This window comes from Hesperophylax consimilis, chromosome 10 (genome assembly GCF_061612785.1).
Source record: "Hesperophylax consimilis isolate HC1 chromosome 10, BYU_Hcon_1.0, whole genome shotgun sequence".
In the NCBI taxonomy this organism is placed as follows: domain Eukaryota; kingdom Metazoa; phylum Arthropoda; class Insecta; order Trichoptera; family Limnephilidae; genus Hesperophylax; species Hesperophylax consimilis.
Window position 1 is genome coordinate 5,822,904 of NC_142845.1, and position 26,725 is coordinate 5,849,628.

The following is a 26,725-nucleotide window of genomic DNA, read 5'->3' on the forward strand; positions in this document are numbered from 1 at the left end:
ACAACAGATATTTGTGAAAATACAAAGTATTTGCATTGCAAACTTGGATTGCATTAGTCAAACAATTTTTGAACCATATATATATAGGTAGCATTTTTATATTGAATCATTTTAAAAGCAAAAGTGATTATTATTAAGATATTATTTTCTAAAACAAAATTGAGTACAGCACATAAATAAATAAGTGAAACATAGAATGTAATAAGCCAGTTATGATTACATCCAAATGGTAGCGGAAGTTTTAGTACAGGACGGAGACCGGTGTGAGAATCCATCATCAGATAGATTACATTTCGATGGCCAAGTACATAAGTATGTATATAATTACAAAATTAAAATTAATAGGGACCGAATCTTTTCTACAATGTCCAGTGGTAAACTGTAATAACTTGGGGAGGACATTCAATGTGCCAGTATGAAGGTTGGGGTGTTTCAAACCCTCATCACATTTGGTCACCATCGAATCGTTCATCAACACTATTTTGAATTTTTGACATTTGAAGGGTTCCAGTTAAACGCTGATCCTTTGTCTGTTATAATTTTTTAACAAATTGTTGTCACCTGACAAGCATTAACAATCATCATGCATGACAAATGATCACAATTTGACGGGACCAGGAGTTGAGATTTAACAGCTAAGTAACATTCAAATTATAATACATAATTCAAAACGACGCAGATTGTCGATTTTACCCAAACCTAAGTGAAATGAAAACAATTACAATTTTTTTTTAAACTCGTAATAATCAATCTAGCATCACATGCCAATGTTATTTCACTTTACCACAAGAAACCTCTTTAAGATTACTAAAAGCTGCCGGAATAGGAAGATTAAAGACAAACTATTAAAGATTTATAACACGAAGAGAATAAGTATTATTATTTATCTAAAAGTCTGTATGGATTATTAAGTTTTAGGATTTTAACCGGTAATATTGTGACTCAATCAACAATAACAGTGTCGCATACATTCCTCATTACACACAATTATTATTTCTTTCGTCATTCCCCAAAATTCTATTGACAAGATTATATCATTCAGCGATATCGACACTGACACAACAACGACGGTAATTCAAAACGAATGTCAATTTCAGTCTCGTTGTGGAAAAAATTACATAGTAATATTTTCCGTTATTGTATTTCACAAGTTAATGTTCACAACTCTGGGACGGCTTTCGATGTCTTCCGCAAAACGGTGTGTGGGCTGAACTGAACTCTCTGAAACAAAAATTAAAAATGTATAAGATGTTTAATTTACAAAAATTATAAAATGGTATCTTTAAAATAAGAAATATGAATTTTAAATAGGTACACAATATCATCAAAGATTTTTAGCTTAAAAAGGGAGAAAGAATTCTATTTACAATAGCCAATATACAATTCTAAGGTAATAAAGTTTTGGACAGTACTGTCGTCATAATCCAAAAGACATCTGGAATTTTTTATTATATTAGGTTGATAAACACAAAACGTCGCATTTATCAGAATGTGACAATTGAAAATTTCCAGCTGCCTTTTTGTTTATGATGGAAGAGTAGATGACGTCTGTTAGTGAAATTAGATAAAAAAATTATATTTATATATATTTACTGTAACTCCACACAGGAGGCCATGAGGACAATAATTTGCCTCAGAGCTTTATATCTGTGGGATATTAGGGATGCTGCGTAGAGAGTCTTTTTAAGGAAAGGGAGGAGAGGAAGTTCAGGAGAAAAGTGAGTAGGAACCTGGGGACCCATATCAGCCTCCCAAAATTGAGATAACTGGGATAAGTTAAATATTGTAATACTTCACCAATTTATATTAAATATGTACATTCTAAAGCAGCATTGCGTTCAATCATTAAATGCATTGTACATATAGTTTGTATTATTGATCAACGAACTGGTAGATGCAATAAGTTGATAATAGTTTTACTGTCTATAGTTGGTAAGAAAGATCGTTAGTAAGATACATCGCCCTTGAGGTGATTCTGCACAAAAACAGCGCTATACAAATCATCCAAGTACTATTATTATTATATAGTTCCACTTTAGTGAAATATCACCTCAAGGGCACCTGACTATTTTACAGTTGTTCATAGTGCCAGCGATGATTTTCAAAATTTTCCATAGCAAAAAGTTAGTAAACAAAATCAAAATTTTGTATTTTTTCAGGTGTCAAAATACGAACATTAAAAATAATTTTATTTTTAAAAAAAAGACAAACATTCCCGAGTCACGAATAGCCTGACAATATTTGAAAATCTCTTACTATGTACAAATACAGTTAGCGGTAAATGTTGCTTGTGTTGTGATGTAGGACTTAGCCAGACGAGGAATTGAACACACTATGCCTGGGTGGGTTCCAAACGCGATGTCAACTCGGCCACTGACCAGTCAATTAATGCCTTTGTTACGTATAATGTTAATTTTCATCAGATTTTGTTAAGGAAGTTGTTCTAATATTATATTATAAACACCTAGTGAAAAAAGTTAGTCTACAAACTCACCTAAAATAGAATTAAAAGGTGGCTTTAACATTTATTTTGTGTCATACAACTTTAGAATATGCTGAAACAAAGAAAGAAAAACAGTAGAAATAAAGTATATGTCTGCCAAGGATAGTTAGCATGAGTTATGCAAAACACATTCATAATACGGGCACAAGCGTAATATGGTAGTCGAGAGTTTCGTACAACTAAAACACATTCATAATACGGGCACAAGCGTAGTATGGTAGTCGAGAGTGTCGTATAACTAAAACAAACTTCTACAGTAGAACCTCGTTAATTCGAAATCCAGCGGACATCAAAAATCAAATTTCGAATTAACGAATTCCCACATAATTCGAAATTTTATGAAAAAAAAAAAAAAAAAATACGCCGAAAATCGATTTTCTCGGCCGCCTCTTCAAATCCGGGTGATATTTTAGTTGTAAATTCGTATTAATACCAATTATTTCTTTATTTTCGCGGTCGATTACCGTAGCGGCCGGCCCTGTAAATTCAGATATTCGCAATAAATTCGTAAAAATGCTATATATTTACGCGTAAATCGAGATTTTGCTGCCGATTTCGGTCGCGGCCTACCCTTTAAATTGAGATATTCGTAAAAATACGATATATTTCCGCGTAAATCGAGATTTCGCGGTAATTTTCCGTCGCGGCCGGCCCTTTATTTCAAATATCTGAATTTGAATTCGTAAAAATACAATATATTTCCGCGTAAAACGAGGATTCGCGGCCGTATTCCGTCGCGGCCGGCTCTTCAAATTCAGATATTCGAAATAAATTCGTAAAAATATGATATATTTCCGCGTAAATCGAATTTTGTCGGCAGTTTTTCGTCGCGGCCGGCCTTTTAAGTTCAGATATTTGAAGTAAATTCGTAAAAATATGTCATATTTCGGCATGGATCGAAATTTTTCGGCCGATTTCCGTCGCGCCGTATTTTTTCAACGCGGATATTCGAAGTAAAGTTAGTAAAAATACGATATATTTACGCGTAAATCGAAATTACGCGGCCATGCAAATATTTGGCGTAAACTCGTAAAACTACGACATATATCCGCGTAAAATGTATTTTCTCGGCCCTTTAAACTCGGATATTCGAAATAAATTTGAAAAAATACGACATTCCAGTGTAAATCGATTCAGATTTACAAAATAATAATACTAATTAGGACGATGTATAACCACGTAAAAATACATTTTTCGGCGTTTTACCGCCACGGCTGACTTTTAGATTCAGATTTACGAAATATTATGATTTATTTTCGCAAAAATCAAATTTTTTCGAATTACACGAACAAATTTTCGTGCGCGGACAAAAATAAATTTCGAATTACGAATTAACGAATTTCGAATTAAAAAAAAATTTGTATGAAAAAATTTTTCAGCGGAAATTTTTTTTGCGAAAATTTCGAATTACGCGTTTTTTCGAATTATCGGGGTTCGAATTAACGGGGTTCTACTGTATAACTAATTCAAAATACAAAAATTATTTATCAAACCCATTCAATAACACAAATTAAAAATGATTGATAAGTTATACAATGTATCACAGGACATATTAAGTAAGTTTTTATTAAAAATTATTGATTTCAAAAACAATTCTGAAACTTTTCCAACTGGCTACAACGTCATTACAACATAGAAACCGCCACTGGCTGGTGTTATGAGTCACCAATGTTGCCCAGCGTGACGTCAACGCAGCTGAATTCACAAATAAAAATCGACATTTCATTTTGGCAGCAAATCGAAAATATCACACTTTAAATCGTTATAGAAAATTTATTCATTAAGGCGATGCATTACGTCGTGTAATATTTTAAATTGAGCCGCTATCAATAACAACCCTTATGTAGATGGCGATAAGGTTTAAATTCCCGCTTAACACCATCCGCCTGTTTTGATTTATGCAAGAAAAAAACATGGCCAAAGAGTGCCTTTTATTTTATTTTGTGGATGTTCAGGGATAAATATTTAATTTTTTCTCGATCATTTTATAAATAATTTAATTTGCCACATTATACAATAAAATCATAACTGAAAATGGGTTCGTAAGTAGGAGATTTTGAACATTAAAGCAGTTTTAGGCCTTTACATTATTTTTTTCTGGGCTTATAAAAAGACTTATCTAAAAAATACTCGATTATTTTAAAGGCCAAGATGTATTCTACTCGCAGTATTTAATTAAAGCATCTGAAACATTTCTAGGCGACCAAATTTTCAAACCAAAAACACATGATTTTGCATTACTACGTATGGCATCGCCTTAACTTGAAAATTATCGTAATTGATTTCAAGAATAAAACAGGGAAAATGTCAAGCAGTCATAATATAAGCAAACAAAAAGGACAAAACGCAAATAAAGTTTACTAGTTCGGGTAATTAAAGGTGCAAAAATAAAACTCAAACAAACAACAAAAAAAAAACTAAAATTATTTTTTACCTGATACAACTTTTTCGACACGCATCTTGTCCTTGACAATGTAAATGGCTGTCACAAGGAACAGCGCTCCGCCCAGCAGCTCCACAAAGCTCGTTGTGAAAAGGGCGTACTGGAGAGCCTTAAAGTTGACCGTGTCATCCTCAAACACCGTCTTTAATACAGTGCTATTGTCTACAGCGAAATTAGCTACGGATTTACCCTGTCCCGGAAGAAGATAAATTTTCAAGGCTTCGGATATCTGTTGATAAAGAAAAACAACATTAAAACTAAATATTAATATATCAGGTTGGTTGGATGAAATTGCCATGTGCCAATAATCCCACCTTTTCACTAATACTTGGATCGGATTGAATCACAGATAAAATATTGTATTTGTGTGCCTATCTTAAAAGAATTGAGTTTTTAAACAGACAAAACAATTTATTCATATGTACGGGCACAAACAAATGATTCTTCTTAATATTGTAAAGCTGACTTGCCAAAAGCGAATTTTAATAAAATAATTTAATTAACGCCATCTATGAACGCGTACATTATAACGAACGTTGCGTTTAACCTTAAAAAGTTAATAAATAAAATATAACAAACGCTGGTTTATAAAATGAGTTTTGTAATATGGTCTTGCCGCTGAGAGCTCCTTTGTAATCCCTCTTTCCGTTGCAAGCATTGTTTATGAGAGAGAGAGGGAGAAGTTACAATGAAGTTTTCAGCTGTAAACCTAGTGCACACAATTTTAATGAAATGGATATTTACCGTATTATAAATTTGCAAGCAAATTATTATGAATTTTAAGAAATTCATGTAATTTTATTGATACTTTTTTTTTCAAATTTCACCTTAAAAATTCGGATCCAAGTTTGGACTTGATTTACTCGTAAACGAAAGCTCAAATCAAAATCGACTGCAAATGTGATGTAGATTTGCCAGTTTTCCGCTTTTACAACTAGTTTCCGGACACCATGTATAAATTTCATTTATAATATCCTAATTAGTTTTAGTATTTGTTGAAGAATTTATTTTAATAGGGGGTGTTTCACGATCCTCTTGATAGCTTATCCATAGGATAAGTATATTTAAGATTTATATATTTATGAAGTCTGAGTTTACTATTCGGTACTGGATCCTACGAATTGTGGCTATATATCGGAAGTTAGCGGAGTTTTCTAACTGCGAGTGTTTATTCATTTAATTATTAATACAAGTTATGTGGATAAGCTATGAAGAGGATGGTGACATACCTGCTAGGGTTGTCAAAATTATTACATCTACATTAAAAGGGGATGAACTTACCACTCCGACTAGGTATGGACTGCCGGCGTCGCCAAAGGCATGAGAAACCAAAATTTGGAATGCTTCAGCGGTAGATCTTCTCGTTGGAATAACAACATACTGAAAATACAACAATATAGATTATAAAAACTGCAACAGTGGTTCAAAATAAAATTAATTATAGTCTACTTTCAGAAAACACTTAACAAATATGCTTGGAACTTAATGTTACTATACTGTAGGCGCTTAGACCTAATTTAACACTAATTACTGTTATAAGGAATAAAGAAACCACAAAGAGGGATTGAAATCAAAGTTAGAATTTGTTGAAATGTTAGAATAAATGGTAAGTGTCAAGCAATATAGGATTTTGTTTATTAATAAAAATATAGATGTGAAAAACTTAATTATTTCATATTTATGAAGGCATTGAAAACTAAAGATAATATTTTGAATAAAATTTAGAAAAGATCATTATTTAAAAAAAAAAAAAACTCTGCCATCTATGGGTGAAATTTAAAAACAAAAGTTAATTTGTGAATGTACCGATAAAGCTTGCAACAGATATTGGAAACGTTCCAAAGATGTCACTAATAGCGAAAATTTCGCAAAAGTGCAGCCATCTGCTAAATCATTAAATTTAAAGCAGGTAATAATAATAACAATATGGCTGAGGAACACTAAATTCATTGTTTCAATAAGAGAGAATATTTTTCCATATGATGGCAATAATATTTACTATACTATAGTCTATTTTTAGCAAAACATTGATGATATAATGAACTTAAAAATAATATGTAAAATGGATAGTTATGATTAATGAAGAAACATGCTTATCATTGTTGCACCTATAATACTGTCAAGTACACTTTTCAAATGATCTTGTCGTTCGCAGACTGCATTTTATCGCATGACAGAAATTACAGAATGTGACTAATTTCTGACAAATATAAATATTACAGATTAAAAAATCACATCACTTAACAGGCATTATTGGTGCAGAGATTATAATATATACCATTAAAGGCGAATAGTCGGTAGATACAGTAAACAAAGTATGTGAAAAATGTATAAAGTGTTAGTAGAAACCTCTGAATAGATATCACTATAAGTGTGATCTCCCTACATAATACCTTTTGACTCTAAAGAGAATAAGATCTCCACTGGAATTGAATATTAGAATTTCACAAGTAAAGAAATTTTCACACATTTATTGGTTTATCTCTTCAGTGGTGTAAATATACAGGGGTTTAAGAGACGTACCTGTCTTACTTTAAGCAGTGATTCCTGCATTATTTGTAATAAAAAAATATAAATGAAATTTGGTTTTATGTTGAGCTTTTTCTATGTTTTTTATTTATTAAATCAATTTTTACCGTTTCGTCGTGTCACCGATCACTCTGTCGAGTAACCGCCCAAGCCCCTACCCCAACCCGAACGGTCCAAAACATACTGATTTTTTATGTTTTTAGTTATAAAAAAAGTCACCGGAGATCAAAATGCCTTCTACATTTTTGACTCCAAATAACCTCAGAAATCACTGGTTAAAGTAAGGGTACTCTTTATAGCCTTTATAAAAGAATGATAGCAGAAAAAAGTAATAGAAAAAAAAGCAACAAAACAATGAAAGGTAACAAATAAAATAATAGCGATGAATAATTCTTACCAATAACATATCGCACACGATGGCCCAATTCAAATTAAGTGCCAATTGACCCAAAAACATCAACACTAACGGGGCTACGGTATGTGTCTCCATGAAAAAGAGTGCGGGGAGAAAGAAACCGGCGCTGAGGATCAAGCCCATCCCGCAAATGACCGGGTGGATAAAAGGAAACCTCTTGATCATCGCCTCGCCAATAGCAGTTCCCAGCGGGACTCCAATTATTCCAGCCGTCATGGCTATGACTCCAAAAGTTAACGAGACGCTACACACGATAAAGGGGAGAAAAGGAGACATTAATCTTCGGTCATCTTTACAAACTGGAAATAAATGGTTTCTTCAGTTACTTTCAACAGGTTGGACATCAACTGGGTAACAAGTGAAAGCCGTGAGTGTGACATGAGAGGGTCTGACAATCCATTATTGGAAGAATGAAGATTTGGATTAGGTATTGAGCAACAGAACCGGGAATCGTTGAAATTTAAAAAATAATTATTTGAACATGTTTGAATCTGTGCAACGTGATTAGATTATTATTATTATTGATGAAAGATGTTCAAAGCTTCACGGAACAAATTAATGAACATAATGTAGTTAGAATGAGGTAAAACGTAGCTCTAAAACTTAAAAGTAAATATGTATGAGTTTTGTTAACATTATTAAGCATTTCATGCATTTATAGAACCCAGTTACTGATGATCAACTGATGAACAAATATTATTTTTGAATATGTTTACAGATAGCATGCACAACAGTGGGATCCCATCATTGTGAAAAAATATTCTCTCATATCAAAACATGGACATTCATGAACAAGTGTAAAGGGTAGTTTTGTTTGCAATGTCGTTCCAAGCTTTGTCGGTACTCCTTGGTGAAGCCTCACCAGCAGCATGTCGGCTATGATGGACCACGTTAGGTTGAGGAACACTTCTCCCAAGAACACGAGAGTGAGGCACCACATGGCGTGGCTGGAGGCCACCACCAGAGCGAGGAATACGATGGGCGCGGAGGTGATGAGGCCGAACCCGCAGATAATGGGGTCGCAGTCGGGGTACCGCGGCCGCAGCCTCTGGGCAATTAGGGACCCCAGGGGCACCCCCACGATGCCGGCCGCCATCGAAACCAAGCCAAACTTGTAGGACACGCTAGCGGAAACAACCAATAACCACACATGTTCAGACATTCTTAGTTCACACCTATAGTTCCATGATGAGTAGAGGATCACACACAGCTTACACACCGGCTTTCACGTACAGGTATTATTACTTTCCCGATCGCTATAAAGAAGTCGCCCTTTTACAAAAAGTTTAGACAAACTGTGTTTAGATGAAATGTTAATAACGATGGAACAAACTGACATAATATTTTCATCAATATTGTAGTGATCAAACGAACTTGAAATTCAAACCCCTTGAATAATTCTCATAATACTTCAATATCCCGTCTAAAGTTTCAGAAAATGATAATACCTCCACGCCCGATTCACACACTTAAAACAAAAGGTTGAGAGCTCACAATAATGTTAAGAGACATAGATATACGTTTGCTATTCCATTAGCTTTTATATGTTCGAGTTGATGGTGGATCTTTGTTAAAAGAAATATGTAAATGGTTACCGTTGAAAATCCACAGAGGAAGTAACATTAATTATTATTAATTCAGATAGATTTATTTGAAAAATCAATCTGAATGTAGGATCTTGAGTATTAATAATCCAGAATCGGACATTAGTCAAAAGCAATTCGAAGCTAGGTATTTAGTAAGGAATGGGAACTCACTCGCTGAATGACACACTGCCGCTGTCTTCAGCTTGCAGTTTAAGACCGAGGAAGATGAATTGGGGGCCCCACCAGGCTAGGGCTCCGGCCACGAAGGCCACACAGGTAAAACCTGCGGTAGACAGCATGAACGAAGTGCTGGAAACAGAAAAAAACTTTTAATTCTTCTACAGCAGGAAATTCAAAACTTTTAATATTTATTTAAATGATTGTTTCCAAAGTAAGCTGTCAGTAAATAGTAGACATAGGTTATATCGAAGAGTAGGGCAATTACATTAGACGACACGCGTCATTTGACAAATATACCAGCCTAGCCACATTACCCCTGAGGGGCCATTTCGGTATTACTTAAGAATAAGGAATCGTCCTTAACAGGTTCGCTGCCGGTGACTCCGGTCGGAGCCATTCGGCGTCTGGCACTGGGTGCCGGCGGCTCCGGCCGGAGCCATGAGTAGTATGTCTGCACAAACATCATTTTCCTGCCGGCACTCGCGCCGAATGGTTGTTTCTGTAGCTGGCATTGTTGTTGACAATTGTACCAACATTTTACAGCAATTGGTTTTCAAGAAAAAATTAGGTTATTGTTGTAAAGGGCCATTTAAAAAAGTAAACGATAAGTTTGTGTTTTTTAATTTTTGTGTGTCAAAATCTTCTTATTGTCATAATGAGTGATGATGCTGGACCATCTCGTCCAAAAAAGTCTCGTCCCTACGTAAATCTCTGCAAGTTGAAGACATTGAAAGGGAGTTAGAAAATGAACTTGAGTGCGTCAATGAGTACCACCAAATTTTTATAAATATTTTTTCTTCATGAGATGTGTATTACTTTCATTATCTTATTTGATTTGCTACTTGTATTTTAGTAATTATTTGTACAAAAGACAAAAAAAAATTGTCTATTTTTGTTTTATCAAAATAATAAGAAGAGAGTAAAAAGAGTGCGACTAAACGGACGAAACCGCCGGCACCTGCTAAGTGATTTTCAACCGTGGCGCCGCTTGGCACCTAGGATGAGTTATATTGTGCATAGGCGGCAGCGAACCTGTTAACCTTAAAGTTAACGATTTTTTCGTTAACTAGGGGAGATTACAGTTAAGGATAAGGAATTGTTCATAACCTTAAATGAATGATTTTTCGTTGATCGCGTTTCCAGTTCTCTGCGATAGCGAAAAATTTGTTAATTTTAAATTTTCTGTCATCTGAGAGAACAGGAATCGCAGTTAACGAAAACGTTTCAAAGTTACGATCAATATTTAATCCTTACGAAGAACCGGAATCGCCCCTCATGAACGCATCAATTGAGATTTGTGTCGATCATTATGTCGGTAACTTGTATTCGTTCCCGAGCACTACTATAGATTATCAAAGTACAATCAACGGTGCACTTCGTCGATCTGCAGCCGTGCTCGGGAATGATGACAAATTACCAACATTTTCAGTGTGTTGTTTTGTATTTATTTTGCTTATATAATGTTCTTGCTAGGGGGACTTTTTTTTCTTAAAAATTAACCCGGAATTTCTTACTCCTTATCCCGGTATCGTTATCAGGAGAGAGGTTACTGTGATCAAACATCAACATTATCCAGAAATTTCTTACTTTTTAGCCAGGGCCTTAATGTCATCCTTGTAGGAGCCGGTGCGGACGTGGGTGCCCCCCTCAGCATGTCCCCGCTGGGGGTCCCTCATGACCACCTGCATCAGCACCACGGCCACGGCGCCCAGTACGGGGGTCACTCGGAGCCCCCATCGCCAGCCTCCGAAGGCCTTGGCCGCCTCGGACCCAACTATGTAGCCCAACCCACTGGAAAATTAAATAATAAATTGTTTCAAAATTGAAATGTCAACACGTCAAAGATAAGACAATAATTCACATCTCGACGTATTTGTACGCAATCTAATACAACAAGCTAATTGACAAAAATGACAAAATTAACAAAAATAGCGTACAACGTCTTTGAGACAAGAAGTTCACCTGTGACGTGAAGGTAATCTCCAAGAAAGAAAGATTCTTTTAAAAAATAAAGATTAAATATAATACCAAATTAATGAATTGTATTGGTTGTGATAAAAGCATATTGAATTTTGTATCGATTTATTGATTGTGATACACGCATATTGAATTTTGCTCATATTTTTAGGATTTATAAATTTGGCACACTATGTACAAACAAATCGCTCAAAACTTTTTTGCAAACATGGCATAATATACCAAAAAACGCTCAAGTGGTTATAACAAAATGAAGTGAATTTTTTTTTTTTAAATTTCATTAGTTTTTTTTAACCTTTCCTTATCTGTGGTATGTATTTACTACACATTGCTTCTAATAACTTTAATAACTCTATAAATATAATAAATTCTGGGTTCAGATTTAAGGTATTCCTCCGTTATACATCTATGCACTGAATTAAAAAATAATATTTTACATAGTTTTCAAATTCAATTAAAAATCAGAGATTTTTGTTAAAAATCGGAAATAAATACACCAATACAATCAACAGTGTGATACTAATACGCAAAGAGTGAGCGAGGAAATGACACGCTTTTGATGTCCCGCTTTAATTCGCTATGCGGGAACATGAGACATCCACACGTCTGCATTTGTATTTTGATTTAGACCATCGATACCTACGACCGCACAGCTGTGTTTGTGCCAGCCGCTAGCCAGTCGCCCGCGAACCGTCATTAGATGTGGACCCCTCGCACATTTCTTTAGCATCTGCCGATGGTTTTTTCATGTTTTAAGCAATTAAATTACAATTATTATCACATTTGATATAAAATATAATAATTATAATCGATTAGCTATGAATATTCATATTTTTCCTATTTTAAATCGCTTATTTTGAGATGTGTATTGACTACACAGCACCGGAACGCGTAGATTTTTTTAGCACAGTAAGGGAAAGGTTAAGACCGATTTGTAGCCAAGCACCCAGATTTCGCTGTCCAAACTTTTGCTAGCTATGTCCTCCATCATGTGAGGGAAAATTCAAATACTAATATATTCTTTACGTAACATTACTTGTAATAAGTGGCAAAACACTAGTGATTCGGAGAACACCGGTTATGTACCACCGGTTTAATTCTTAGAAAACTAATTCTCACCTTCCAACAGGAATGGCGAAATAGAACACAGCCAGCATCTTTGACCGCATGTCCTTCACAAAGAGGTCGCTGATGATGGTGGGAGCGATGGTTGAATAGGACGCCTCTCCCACACCCACCAACGCTCGGAAAAAGATGAACCACCAGAAATTCTGAAATAAAAAAAAAATCAAAATAATCTTAAATATTCTTTGTTTCAATAATGAAATGAAACTACATATTGATTGATTTCATTACAAAATATATAATATATTGTATTCTCATCGAGGGATTTACCAGCAACTCTGTGGTTTTTTGTAGTTATATTACAAACATATATATTTTCCAATTAATTAGTCTAACCTAATCAAGTATATTGTATTTTAATAGGTTCCTTAAAAATATATTATAATACAATGTATAACAATTACATACAAGTACAACAATTTAGCGTGGAAGATACTCAGCTGTTCAGTAACCAGATCTGAATAGACAGGAAACCCCACCCTTGTCAAGTAATTCCTCCATAAAAATTCAATTATTGGACTTGCCATAGACTAGTCCTGGGTCGATCGATCATTTTACGCAACCCAGGTCGATCACGACTCGTTAACTGTGATCGGGTCAAAAGTACTCGATCTTTGATCTATAGAAAAAAATTCCATAGATAGATCGATGCACCGCCACCGTGTTGACATAGACCATAGATAAACAAATTTTGTAGACCGGGCATCTCAAGTCTCATTCTCGCAACACAGAAATAGAGATGGTTAATCTGAAATGGACTGTCACTGAGATTTTAGCTTGAAACTTCAATGACAGCCTATTTCAGCTATCTACTTCTCTGTTGCCAGAATGAGATGCCAGACGTCTAGTCCACAAAATTTATAAATCTATTGTCGCTCGCCACACCCATCACGGGTGCTGACTGAGATGCCGGCTCATTGATCAAATGATTGAATCTTTTTTGAAAAAGTGACCCGCTCGATCATTGGTGGTTCGTGATCCGGTCAAAATGATTGGATCAATCACAATCGACCCAGAACTTCTATAGATCACTGACTCCAAGTTATGTGAGACACTGTTATGGCTAGCACTATTGGCTACATTCATATATACTGTTGTTATACCGACTCTCGACATGACAATATTTTATTCACATCATCGCGCCATGACCTCCTCAGGCGTCTCCGACTTTTAAAAGATACGAATGATGGAAATAAGCAACTCACCGTCATAAAAGAGCCGATCAGGGTGGTGAGACTCCACAGGAAGATGCCGGCAGCCATGATCTTAGTTCTTGACTGCCGGTCGCCCAGGTAGCCAAACAGCGGTGCAAATATCATATACGATATCACAAACACAGTCTGCAGCAGTCCCACCTTGTCATCGCCAATGTCAAAGTCTTCTTTAATGTCCGTTAAGATACCTGGAAAGAAGAGAAAAAAATTATTACAAAAGTTATTCTAAAAAAAATACACATGTTATTTAAATATTATAATGCAATATAACATGGTTTGTAACCAAGTGAATAAAGCATTTCGGGTTCAATCCTCTGCAATCTAAGTCCTCCATAATTGCACAAGAACTCATTTCATCTTTCAATGGTGTAAGTAGGGAGAATTAAAAAATTTTAAGTTTTAAACCACAAATTTATTTAAATTTACCAACCGGTTTCGATTGACTTTAGCTTCATCAGGGTAAAAATTTAAACTGGTTTAAATTTATTGTTACTAGTTTAAATTGTTACCTCAATGAAGTTTAAGCCAAGCGAAACTGGCAAATTTAAGTAAGTAAGTTAAAAAGGTCTTATCGTTGGTGGAGCAATTGGTAAAATGGACATATTATGATACACATGTGTCATTTTAATGCAGGAGTCGGAAACCAAATGGAATTAACCAAAATGTGTTAAAAAATAAAAATTGTTTTTATTTAATTCTTGTGTTTTATTTTCATATATAATTATCGATTATATCACCCATTTATGCTCATCTTCTAAATTAAGTACAAGATTTTTTTTACAAATGCCAATTTTATAGTAAAAACAATATTCGATGTTTTCAAACCCGCCAAAATGATGAAATCTGGCGGGGTACGAGTGACATAATAAGTACCTCGGTTTAGTCGGTTAACAGTAAGTCCATCCGCTCACGGGGCAACTGAAACAAGTTGGCAACTGAAACTGGTTGGCAACTGCCGGTTGCAAACTGGTTGTCGAGATTCTCTCACGGCGCAACTCAAGTTTACGATTTCACAAATTATCTAAGCTTATCTAATCGTAGAATGAAGACACTTCTGCTGTCATCTGTCACTATCATAGTGAGTTAAAAATGTGATGAATCAAGTGATGATGAAGCCGCCATTTTATCTTTCTTTTCTTGCATAGTCAGGAAGCCTATAGTCGTAAATACGCGGGAATTTTTTTTCCTACTCGGACATATTGTATTTTGATAGCTCTATGGATAAATCGCAAACTTAAAAACTGACATATTTATGGGCAACTGAAACGAGCAGGCGATTTGCGCCGCCGCACAGTGGCCAATTTTAATGATTTGGCGCGACATCGCTCTCGGCGTTCGACTATTTGGCACCATTGATGTTTTTTAAGTATTAATAAGAAATACCACTTATTTTTTGTTCATTCTTATTAGTTGAAATGTTGATAATAATTTTAATGCTTTTATAACAAGTAGCGTGTAACTTGGGCGCTAAGTTTGTATTTTATGAAAATTAAGTACAATAATTTCTTAAAAATGCAATTACTGGAGTGGCTGGCTTAAGTTGGTGGTGATTTTTTTTCCGTGAACAAAAAAGACACAGCAATAATATCCTATTAAAATTAGCGTGAAGACTAGTGAAGATTTTTATTCCTACTCCATTAAAGGAAAAAAAGGGGAACCAAGGCAACAGTTATAATTTATGAAAAAAGTTTTTTTTCAGTTACTTAAATAAAGCACGTATCTTAAAGAATATCTCAAGTGATTTTTAAAAGTACTTTTTTTGTATAATAAGTTCACAAACAACCCGATTTCGAACGCCTTTAAACTCGCCTAGATACAGCAGCATAGTTGCGCGCCCGAATATCAGTGTACCCCTGTTCTGCGACTAATTACATAATAATTGAGTTTCAGATGTTAATTTAAATTGACAGTGAATAATTTCGAATAACTTTAATTTTATTCTAACGGTACGAAGAACTAAATATTACATACAGTTGATCTTTCTTTGACATATCGGAGTCAAATATAGGATTCTGAAAAAAAATTGACGAAAATTAAGTAGGTACAATCATTTCTAAAAAATGCAATTACTGGAGTGGCTGGCTAAAATTGGTGGTGATTTTTTTTGTCCGTGTACAAAAAAGATACAGCAATAATATCCTATTAAAATTAGCGTGAAGACTTGTGAAGATTTTTATTCCTACTCCATTAAAGGCAAAACTTTGGTAAAAAAAATTGTAAAAAAAGGTAAACTTTGAACCAAGGCAACAGTTATAATTTATGAAAAAAATATATTTTTCAGTTATTTAAATAAAGCACGTATCTTAAAGAATATCTCAAGAATTTTTTTAAATTACTTTTTTGTAAAACAAGTACACAAACAACCTGATTTCGCACACCTTCTAACTCGCCTAGATACAGCAGCATAGTTGCGCGCCCGAATATCAGTGTATCCCTGTTCTGCGACTAATTACATAATAATTGAGTTTCAAATGTTAATTTAAATTGACAGTGAATAATTGGGAATAACTTTAATTTTATTCTAACGGTACGAAGAACTAAATATTACATACAGTTGATCTTTCTTTGACATATCGGAGTCAAATATAGGATTCTGAAAAAAAATGACGAAAATTAAGTACAATAATTTCTTAAAAATGCAATTACTGGAGTGGCTGGCTAAAGTTGGTAGTGATTTTTTTTGTCCGTGTACAAAAAAAACACAGCAATAATATCTTATTAAAATTAGCGTGAAGACTTGTGAAGATTTTTATTCCTACTCCATTAAAGGCAAAACTGTGGTAAAAAAAATTGGAAAAAAAGGTAAACTTTGAACCAAGGCAACAGTTATAATTTATGAAAAAAAATAATCTTTTCAGTTATCTAAATAAAGCACGTATCTTAAAAAATATGTCAAGTAATTTTTAAAAATACTTTTTTTGTGAAACAAGTACACAAACAACCTGATTCCGCACGCCTTCAAACTCGCCTAGATACAGCAGCATAGTTGCGCGCCCGAACATCTCAGTTCTGTGCGTAATTACCGAGTAAGTAAGCTTCGGATGTTATTTTCAATGGTTTTTTTAATGTCAGTGATTAACTGAGAACACATTGGTAAAAAAAAAATCATTTCGGGAACATGCCGATCTGGGGTCAATGTCGCGCCAGCGCTCAAATTTAAGCCACTGTGCGCCGGTACAAAATTGTCAACAATCTAAATGTACGCGACTGACTGACCCGTGAGGTAGCGGTTCATTTCCGTCAGAACCTGCCGACCAATCAAAGGGCGTTTAAGTTCCATTCACACTAAAATTATTATTATTTTCAAATGAGGCTTAATTAAAAACTAAAAATAAAAATATTGCCAAAAAAACAGGAAATGCTAAAAGATCATGCCATATTATGTGGTTGCCTTATCGATTTTTTTGATAAGAATATCGTTGTATCCTGCACAATGGGAATTTTAGAGGAAGTTCTGATTAGGCGGCCAACTAATCTCATTACTAATCAAAAGATAACAAAACATGCAGAAAAAGTTAATTTATTATTTTTAATCTATATAATTATCGACGCCGCTTAGAATAGGTACCCAAGCTAAAAATAATAATTTTACAAGTGAATAAAAAATAGGTATTGAACAAAATTTTCTACAATTTTTTTCCCCTTTCACCACTGACTAATCAAAATAATAATCCACAGGGCTTTTAGATGACGTCATCAAAAATGCGCTTTAAGTCGAAATTCCAAAATCATCTAAAAACTCGTCAGGAATATCCGTGCCATCAATTTAATAGAGATTTACAGTGTGGGCGTCGAGTTAGGGCACGAAGAGCGAGCCATAATAATAATAAATTGGATTAGGATAAATGGCTGCACCGTTTATACAGGGCGCCCAAAAGTCGCGTCACCCTACCACTTATAGTGGTATGACTATATACTTGATGCAGGCCAGGGGTTCGTAAACTGCTACCACCATAACCCCCTTCATGTGAAATTTTGTAAGCTAATAACTGTAAATATTGTTTTTTTGGTTTTAGATTGATATTAAGGGACGTACATGGCTTTTTTAAACCATTGATTCATTGTTTGGAGTAAAAAATGTTCATGAAATATTGGTTTCCGGTGACATTTTTGATGCTTTTTTTCAGCAAAAAATAGAAAAACAGGAATTGGACAGCTAGGGTCGAGGTGAGGGGTTGGGCGATTACTCGACTGAGTGACCAGTGGCGACATGTGGAAGAATTAAAATGTTTAAAAAAAAACAATAAAAAAATCACCGTAGGCCAAATTTTTTTAAATATTTTTAACTCCAAATAATGTCAGGAACTATCAAGATTTTATTTTGGTGCCAAAAAACTAACAACTGTTTTTGAATGTTTTTGATGTGCTGATTCTAAATTCAAACTTTTTTGTCGTAGCAGCTCTAGTTCTTAGAGAAACACCTTAACAAAATTTAGCACATAGAAAACGCAATAATGAAACATTAGAGAAATATTTTAATATTTTTAAGCCACGTACATACAAGACAATCTTAAAAAATAAAATTTCTAGGTTATGAAGACAACTAATAAACGCTTTTGTTTGGCTATAATTATATAAATTTTAAAAGGTCCTTCAAATGATTATTGTTATTTTAAAACTAAAAAAAACAGGGCCTTCAACTTCAAACTACGTGTCATATCTCGAAAACTAGAGCTTATGCACAAAATCTGACTGCATTTTTGGATACAGCATCAACAAAAACCCCAGGCACCAAAATGTGTGTTGGCCAGTAAAATCATTTTGCGACCCACAGATTGGAAACCTGACCTAATGTATGGTAAAATGATGCAAATGGTAAAAAAAAATCTCCCTCCAGACTAGACTTTAACCCTTCCAATACCAAATGGCGAAATTAACTATCCGGTTAGAATGATAAACACGAATAAATAAACATATTTGTAGAAACATAAGGTATTAATGTTTTTGGGATTTTGGGAAGAATTAGACTCGGGGAGATTAAAATCGCACAGAAAGGTTAAATAAATGTGATTTTTGCAACGGTTATCTTATTTTTGACGTTAGAAGTTCTAGAATGTTGATGTCAGCAGTGTGGGCCTTCCAGATTTTTGTACTAAATATTTATTTGCATTACACATTTGTACACCAACATAATAGCCTTTTCACGAAATGGTCACGCTGTCATTAGAAAAATAGCCTCGACCAAAAGAGCTGCTTCAGGCGTACTTTGCATTCTAACAACTTCTCCCTCTTTCTCATAAACGACACATGTAGCAGAAAGGAAGGCAACAACGAAGCTCTTAGAGACAGAGCCAAACACACAAGTAAAATCGGATGTGGAAAAGTATCGCAGTATTGGGTATCTCGCCTTGTGTGAAATTAATTAAGTATTAAATGAATGCATTTTTTTTGCTTCCGTAATATCGCGCAAGCCAGACTAAGTGGAAGGAGTAAAAATGTGCACGGGCGAGGCAGACATGTCAGATTTCGTATACGAACACGGTACGAGAAACATTTAAAAAAAACCATCAAATTTGGCATGCTAATTTTATACACGCGGGCCTACCCATTCTACCTAGAATCACAGGTATTCGCGGGGTTTTAAATATGTTATGCTACGTATACATACGCGAGCCGAACTGCCAAACTGAACCTCAACTTATGGGAAAGGGATGAAGCAACCGCCGTTTGCAATTGCTTCGTTCCTTTCCCGTAATTCGTGGATTCGATTCGCAAATGTATACTTACCACTAGGAATCGAATTATATATATTTTATGTAATGTATAAGTTATGCCGGTACCTGCCTTCTCTCCCTTTTCTAAAGTCAGAACAGAATAATATTTAAAAATAGGTAGGCAGGTACTTATTTAACTTTTACACCGTTCACAAACAAAAAGATTTTTTTTAATACGAAGTATTTACTAACAAGGGGGTAGCTACAGCATTCACGTGGATAGGGGGGGGGGGGGTCTGCAAGGGAGAGAGAGAGGGTTAGAAAATTTATTATATATAGACCTTCATACTATTGTACCAGATATTATTGTTATTAAATCACATTGATTAATTAGATGGTGCAAATAATATTGTTGTATTTTCAAGGAAACTAATCTACCAGAGTGACTAGAGTATCATTCTTTTATTCCGATGGGGGTGAGGGGGTGGGGTTAAGCCCTAAACCCCCCTTATACACGCCCTGGGGTACTAAGTACCTGATTACTTCGTTTTAAGTTTGACTTTGATCGTCTCAAGCCGTTACGTAGATACCAGAGACTTTATGTGTGTACAGTACACCATATTATTATTCTATTGCGTAGGTTCTACAAGCAATTATGATCGGATAGTAAAACTTTGCTTGATAATATTACTAATTCGTCGAATACAAAAAAATAAATTTAATCTTCAAGATTTTTGACTCAACGGGATCGTTACCAAGAAAAAAATATCTCACAATATTATATATTTACCAGGCTAACAACAATAATCATTCCGCGAAATCAAGTCAGAAACATTAAAACGTAACCCTAATCATTGGAATTTTAATTGCACATTGTAAATAACTAGGCGTTGGTTGGGGACTTATAAATAGTTTGGGGTAAAATTTTGAGGTGAAGAGGCCTTTTTAAGATATACAATTTCGTAGTACATTATTACGATGTATCTCATAAGGTTTAGCCAGCGTTTGCAATATGAGCGTATGAAAATATTTTTTTACGACTTAATTACAAAACATCGAATTTTATCTACTTTCTATAAATATAATAAGCACGTGTTATATTGTATAAACCTTCCGGATGAAATTCTCTAAATGAGAGTGAAAACCTTATCAAAATCAAAGACATTGTATTACTATTTAGAGATGGGAGATTAAAGAAATTTTTCAATATTGATTCTCTTGTACATGAGAGACAACAATCTTAAAAACATTTAAATTATGTATACATATATATATATATGATTTATCTTAATTATAAAAATAAGATCATAGATTGTGGCCATGACGTACGTCAGTCTTTGTTATTCTGATTAGATACTAGAAATAATAATCAATAATTGCCTTTGATTGTCTATGACATTCTGCGGTCAGCATGATTAGTGGTCATGGTGATCTTGTCAATCTTTATTTAATAAGATATTATCCTCACTATACAAGATTCTTACATAAATCATGGGAAACATGAACCTATCTACTTATTATAAGTTATTATTCACTTGAACACTAATGATTTTAAGCTAATTGATTGAAGATTTTCACAATTTTACAAACACGAGAAATAACAACTAACACGTAAATTATAAACACTCAGGGTCAAAAACAAACACAACATTTGGGCCTAAAAGCTTCCTATATTATGGTACAGCAAAATCCCAATCTCATTCAAATCTTACAAACAATATTATAACATTTATGTCTCATATAAAAAGCTGAATACATAAAATGTGGAGATCCGAAATAGAAAATAAACCTAGACACTAAATACAGACTGAAACCAAAATCACTAATTGCATTAAAAAACACCGTGTAATATATTCAAAATTATTTTGAAAAAAAAAACACTACATAATCTCTAAATAGTACAAAACAAAGTCACTGTCCGCATCTGTCTGTTTGTGCGCTTAGTTCTTCCAAACTACGCAACGGATTTTGATAGGGGTTTCACTATCATTCCAAGAAATTCTTCCGGAAGGTTTAAATATATTATACATGGATTTTATATTTTTTGAAAGTAGGCTATCATTCATTCTATTTGCTACACAAAAACGGAGATAATAAAACATTAATTATTATAGTTTTTATAATAATAATAAATAGATAAATAACTTAAAGAGTTACTAAGTAAACACAATAATGCTACCTAAAGGTACCAAAGGTAAGCCTAAAAATAAAAATGTCAATGTTAGAGTTAAGACAAATATTATTTAGAGTATGAAGAGCTCGGTTAATTGTCGAATTAGATGCTGCATTTGTTTTATAATTTAGCGTGTGGAATAGCACTGTATGTCGTGTACGTCTCAAAGGTATGTTAAAGTTAATAAGGGACAAAAGTTCAGAAAAGTCAATCTCATTGTTTAAAATTCTGTGTATGAATATTGAGTCAGCTACTGTAATGTCAACTATCTACGATTAGATTCTTTAATTTTATTTTGACTCACTCCTTTCCTTCAAAATAAAAAAAATAAACAATTAAAACAAGGATAGTAATCATCACCCTATTTTTAAATATTATGTAATTATGTAAACCAATGATGGTTAATTTTATAACCACCATAAATAATTTGAAGCTTGTTACAAAATAATATCGGTGTGGCGATTAGCTAAACCAAATTTCTCATTGAACAATTTTAAAACATGGCATCCGTTTAAAAAAATTGGATAAAAGCTTGGTTTGAGACATGTTCATTTTCCTTTCGAATTAAAGGGCATGGATTATTCATAGAGGACATAAATACGTCTTATCTGATTAGATTACAAATAATATTCATTTTGCGCGTATATTTGCATACTTTACCATTATATTGTGGGTACATTTCACACATTACATAGATATGCTGAGGCCTTACCATTGGTCAATAAAGTGGGACCACAAAGCACTCACGCTATTGATAATAGTGCATAGTCAAACATATTACTAACGGTTAATATACCGCAGAGATAAACAATAATTTATTACACGATAATAATTGCAAGGAGAGTGCGGAAATACTCTAATAATAAATTGATCATAATGCACAGTGAAAAAATATTTTAACTATTTAAAAAATGTAATTACCGAACAATGTCACGATTTTTAGATATAAATATCGGGACTAATTTGAATATATGGTCGAAATATTACGTAGGATACATGTGGTCAACGAATGCCCGCTCCATTCATTCCCGGCGTGATTGATCGCTCGGAACCCCCCACCATACGAAAGAAGAAGAATTACGTAGGATGTATTACGATGTGAGAAGGGATCTGGAGCAGGTATTTCTATGTCGGAATGGAGCTGGAGCAGTTATATTGATGTTGGAACGGAGCTGAGGCAAATATTTTGATGTCGGAATGGAGCTGGATCAGATATTTTGATGTTCGAACGGAACTGGAGCATGAAATTTGATTTAGAAATGAACCTGGGGTCGGTTATATATCGATGTTGGAATGGGGTTGGAGTATGGATTTTTGTGTTAGAACGGAGCTGGAGAATGTATAGTGATGTTAGAACGGAGCTGGATCCGCTGTTTTGATGTTGGAATGGAACTGGAGCATGTAATTTGATTTAGAAATGAATCTGGGCGGTTATATATATCCACGTTGGAATGGAGCTGGTGTATGTATTTTGATGATGGAATGGAGATGGAGCAGATATTTGATGTTGGAATCGAACTGGAGCACGTAATTGATGACGAGACGGAAAAAAATCATCTCTTTTTAAGGGTAATAAAGCAACAATGAACACAGTAACCGGGAAAATGGTTGTTTATTGTCAAATTAATGATTAACTAAATTGACAACAAACGTATTATTGTCAAATTAATGATTAACTAAATTGACAACAAACGTACTATTGTCAAATTGATGATTAACTAAATTGACAACAAACGCCATAGCGTGACGCCATTAAAAGTATATAAAAATGCAGGTATATAACTGATTTAGGTAAAATAAATTGTGAAAACAATTCGCACTGATTGCGAATTTTTCATAGCAAAAGGTTTAAAAAATAAATCGAAAATGATAATGACCTAACGGGTGGCGGACTTTCAATCAAAGGCCATAATAAATACGTTTTATTAATAGAGTTGAACGCATTCGCGATAGTAATGAAAAATCGCATACAACCGATTCAACTGGCTCACGACAAAACACGTCATTTTTCAAGCATTCCAATATATGTATATTTTTTTTATTTTATTCAGATATGAACATATGAATAATAATATAATATATGATGATTCTGCATTTCGAGGAAGATTTTTTAATCCCCCTACGGTTCATAATGTGCACATCGCGAAATTAGTTTTAGCTAGGTAGTAACTTCATAGAAATATAAAAAACATAAAAAATTAAAATATAACCATTGGGAATAAAATAAGGTTTAAGGCGATGCATTACGTAGTAATGCTAAATCATGTGTTTTTGGTTTGAAAATTTGGTCGCCTAAAAATGTTTCAGATGCTTTAATGAAATACTGTGAGTAGAATACATCCTGGCCTCTGAAATAATCGAGTATTTTTTAGATGAGCCTTTTTATAAGCCCAGAAAAAATAATGTATAAGGGCTATGAAAATTGCTTTAAGTTCAAAATCTCCTACTTACGAACCCATTTTCGCTTATGGTTTTATTGTGTAATGTGGCAAATTAATTTATTTATAAAATGATCGAAAAACATTTAAATATTTGTGCCTGAACATCCACAAAATAAAATAACAGGCACTTTTTGGCCATGTTTTTTTCTTGCATAAATCAACTTTGGATTTGAGAATATAGAATAGGTATTGGCCTGGCAATTGCGATACACAAAGTTCCTATAAGTAAATTCTTCCGCATAGCCGACATCCCCGAGCACTTCATCAAGACGAAGGAGGTCCTGCGGGGGCGTGTGGTCGGCTGCCAACCCTCGGCTGAGGGTCCTTGACTGCTGGTGGACCTGATCAAGAATTTTTATTTTTTTTCTATGGAAGGAGTACATAACGGAGTAAAAAGGGTGTTGCTGATTTATGAAAATCCTTTTAAAGGTGACAGCAGGCCATTTCATGTATTCATGCAGATACGTTTATTCTGTTATTATATAATGAGGAAATGCGAAAATGTTATAATTTTCAAGAAAACGTTTTCCGAGATCGCCATAACACATTCGTGTTTTGCTGATAGTTTATGAGGAAGTCAACATGTTTTAATCAAACTGTCATAGTTATTCAGTGACTTCTGATACTATGGAAAATATCCAACAAAACATGTTGAAGAGAAGATTTTAATCAAGTCTCCAAATAATTGATGGAAGTGCAAAACGATTTAGTACAGTGATAAGAAATAAATAATATTTACTTATTACTAGGTATCAGAAATCAGGTAAATTCTGCGAACATTTCACAATCTATAATAATATTATCTGATCCGGTTGTTGGTTGTCCGTATTGGTCCGACGCGGTGGTGTGATCGACGCAACCAACGAGGCTAAAATGATAGCAAATAAGGTGATTACTTTGATCAATAATGCAGATAGATAAGTATATTGCATTACTAACCATCCAATTCGTTCAGTCAATGATAAAAAATATAACACGACAGGTTCAGGTGGTAGGCATTGACGTAAATACAAAGACATAAATTATAATAATCGAACAAAAAATATAGCATATATAGCAGTTGCCAGATGCAAAGCGAAATAACGAAATGCATAAGAAAAGAAAAGCCAATAGAGATGTGTGAATTATTGAAATATCTACCTATCCTGCCTAGCATGGAACGGAACGCATTAGAAAGGGATAGCCATTCAAGGAATTTGTGTGTATGGGTGAAACAGGTATATTATTATGAACGCCCGTCGTGTCTGTGTGCGGCGCGGCGGCCCACTGACGGGCGAGCATGTAGCAAAAAAATACATGAGAATAATTGTATTTATTGAAATAATAAGTGATTTATGAGCACATACGGATGGAAAGAAACTCCACCAGATTTGGTTTTTGCACGAGAATGGTTATTTTTGCACCTCTCAAAAAGCACAGGAAGGCATTTTTCCACAAAAAGAGCCTAGAGCGACGTGTTCGTGGCAGCTGGTGACAGCTTGTCTGACCAACGAACTTATGTGCGATACTAAACGCAGTAAATCTCATATATGTCCTCTGGACCCAGATCAGTGAGACCACGCGCTGTCTCAGTAACCTATCTTCTCCTTTAATTCATCTTTTTTCTCTCAAAGGGGGTTCCGCCGTTTGAGAGGAAAAAGCTTTCACGGAGAAAAACACAAACGTCAACTGCAAGTAAAGTCTTTGAAAAACCATTCTCAATAACTCTGTCAATATTGATAAGGGGTGTTCCGTGCAATTACATGCCAGAAGTGTACGAGATTGAATCACAAGGGTGGGGAAGAAAATGAATTTAATATCGGGTTGTCAAAGACACGAATTACTGTGGCATGAAATCAATTGCACACAACAGTGGCGTACAGTGAGATAAAAATAAAAAACTTACGCAAAGTTCAGCCGCTGTATTTTTTCAACTTCAAAAATCAACTTGACATTTGAGACACACTGAAGATGCACCTTTTCAAGAACCTACAGCATTTTTTCATACATCAAAAGTAGATTTTGAATAATAAAAACATTAAATAAAACAGCAACTTTGTTTTAATCGTAAATATTATTTTAAGAATAGGTGAGTCTTTTATAATCGGCTAGCTACAATATAACTGAATTTTACTTCCTAACATCATTGATGCATTATATTCTCGGTGCCTAATATGGAAAAAAATATTTCGAAAATAAATATAAAGCAATATTTTTTCCTGGAAAAATAAAAAAAATTATCGCTGCACGCCAATGCAATAACAAAAACATGTTGTTAGTAAGCTTTAAATTATTTTGTCCATCACTGAAAGGAAATGAAGAGGGGGGAATTTTGCAATGGCGAAAATGAATTATTGGTAACTCAATAATCGGGAAATGCCCCTTTTAAACGGTTTACAAAAAATGCATTGAAAAACTGGTTTAAAAGAATGGAGTAATATTGGAATTTTTAGCACGAAAAATTAAAGCGACTATTTTAAATTAAAATTTGTTTCTGATGATGTTT

General features: G+C 34.2%; 1 protein-coding gene across 3 annotated transcripts in view; it reads right to left on the reverse strand.

The window, feature by feature from the left end:
• Nucleotides 1-154: 154 nt before the first annotated feature.
• Nucleotides 155-26,725, reverse strand: part of spin (lysolipid transporter protein spinster) — an 87,722-nt gene continuing 61,151 nt past the window's right edge. Inside the window, exons 2-10 of one of the 3 annotated variants that reach the window (XM_089636536.1) lie at nucleotides 13,964-14,160; nucleotides 12,753-12,904; nucleotides 11,244-11,447; nucleotides 9,648-9,785; nucleotides 8,753-9,014; nucleotides 6,228-6,326; nucleotides 4,938-5,175; nucleotides 2,495-2,555; nucleotides 155-1,221 (exon numbers count right to left, since the gene is read on the reverse strand). In XM_089636536.1, coding sequence (XP_089492662.1) covers nucleotides 2,536-2,555; nucleotides 4,938-5,175; nucleotides 6,228-6,326; nucleotides 8,753-9,014; nucleotides 9,648-9,785; nucleotides 11,244-11,447; nucleotides 12,753-12,904; nucleotides 13,964-14,160 — 1,310 coding nt within the window. In that variant the 3' untranslated portion in view covers nucleotides 155-1,221; nucleotides 2,495-2,535. Of the gene's footprint in view, nucleotides 1,222-2,494; nucleotides 2,556-4,937; nucleotides 5,176-6,227; nucleotides 6,327-7,872; nucleotides 8,135-8,752; nucleotides 9,015-9,647; nucleotides 9,786-11,243; nucleotides 11,448-12,752; nucleotides 12,905-13,963; nucleotides 14,161-26,725 lie in introns of all 3 variants that reach the window. The other 2 variants (XM_089636535.1, XM_089636534.1) reach the window with 2 other exon arrangements.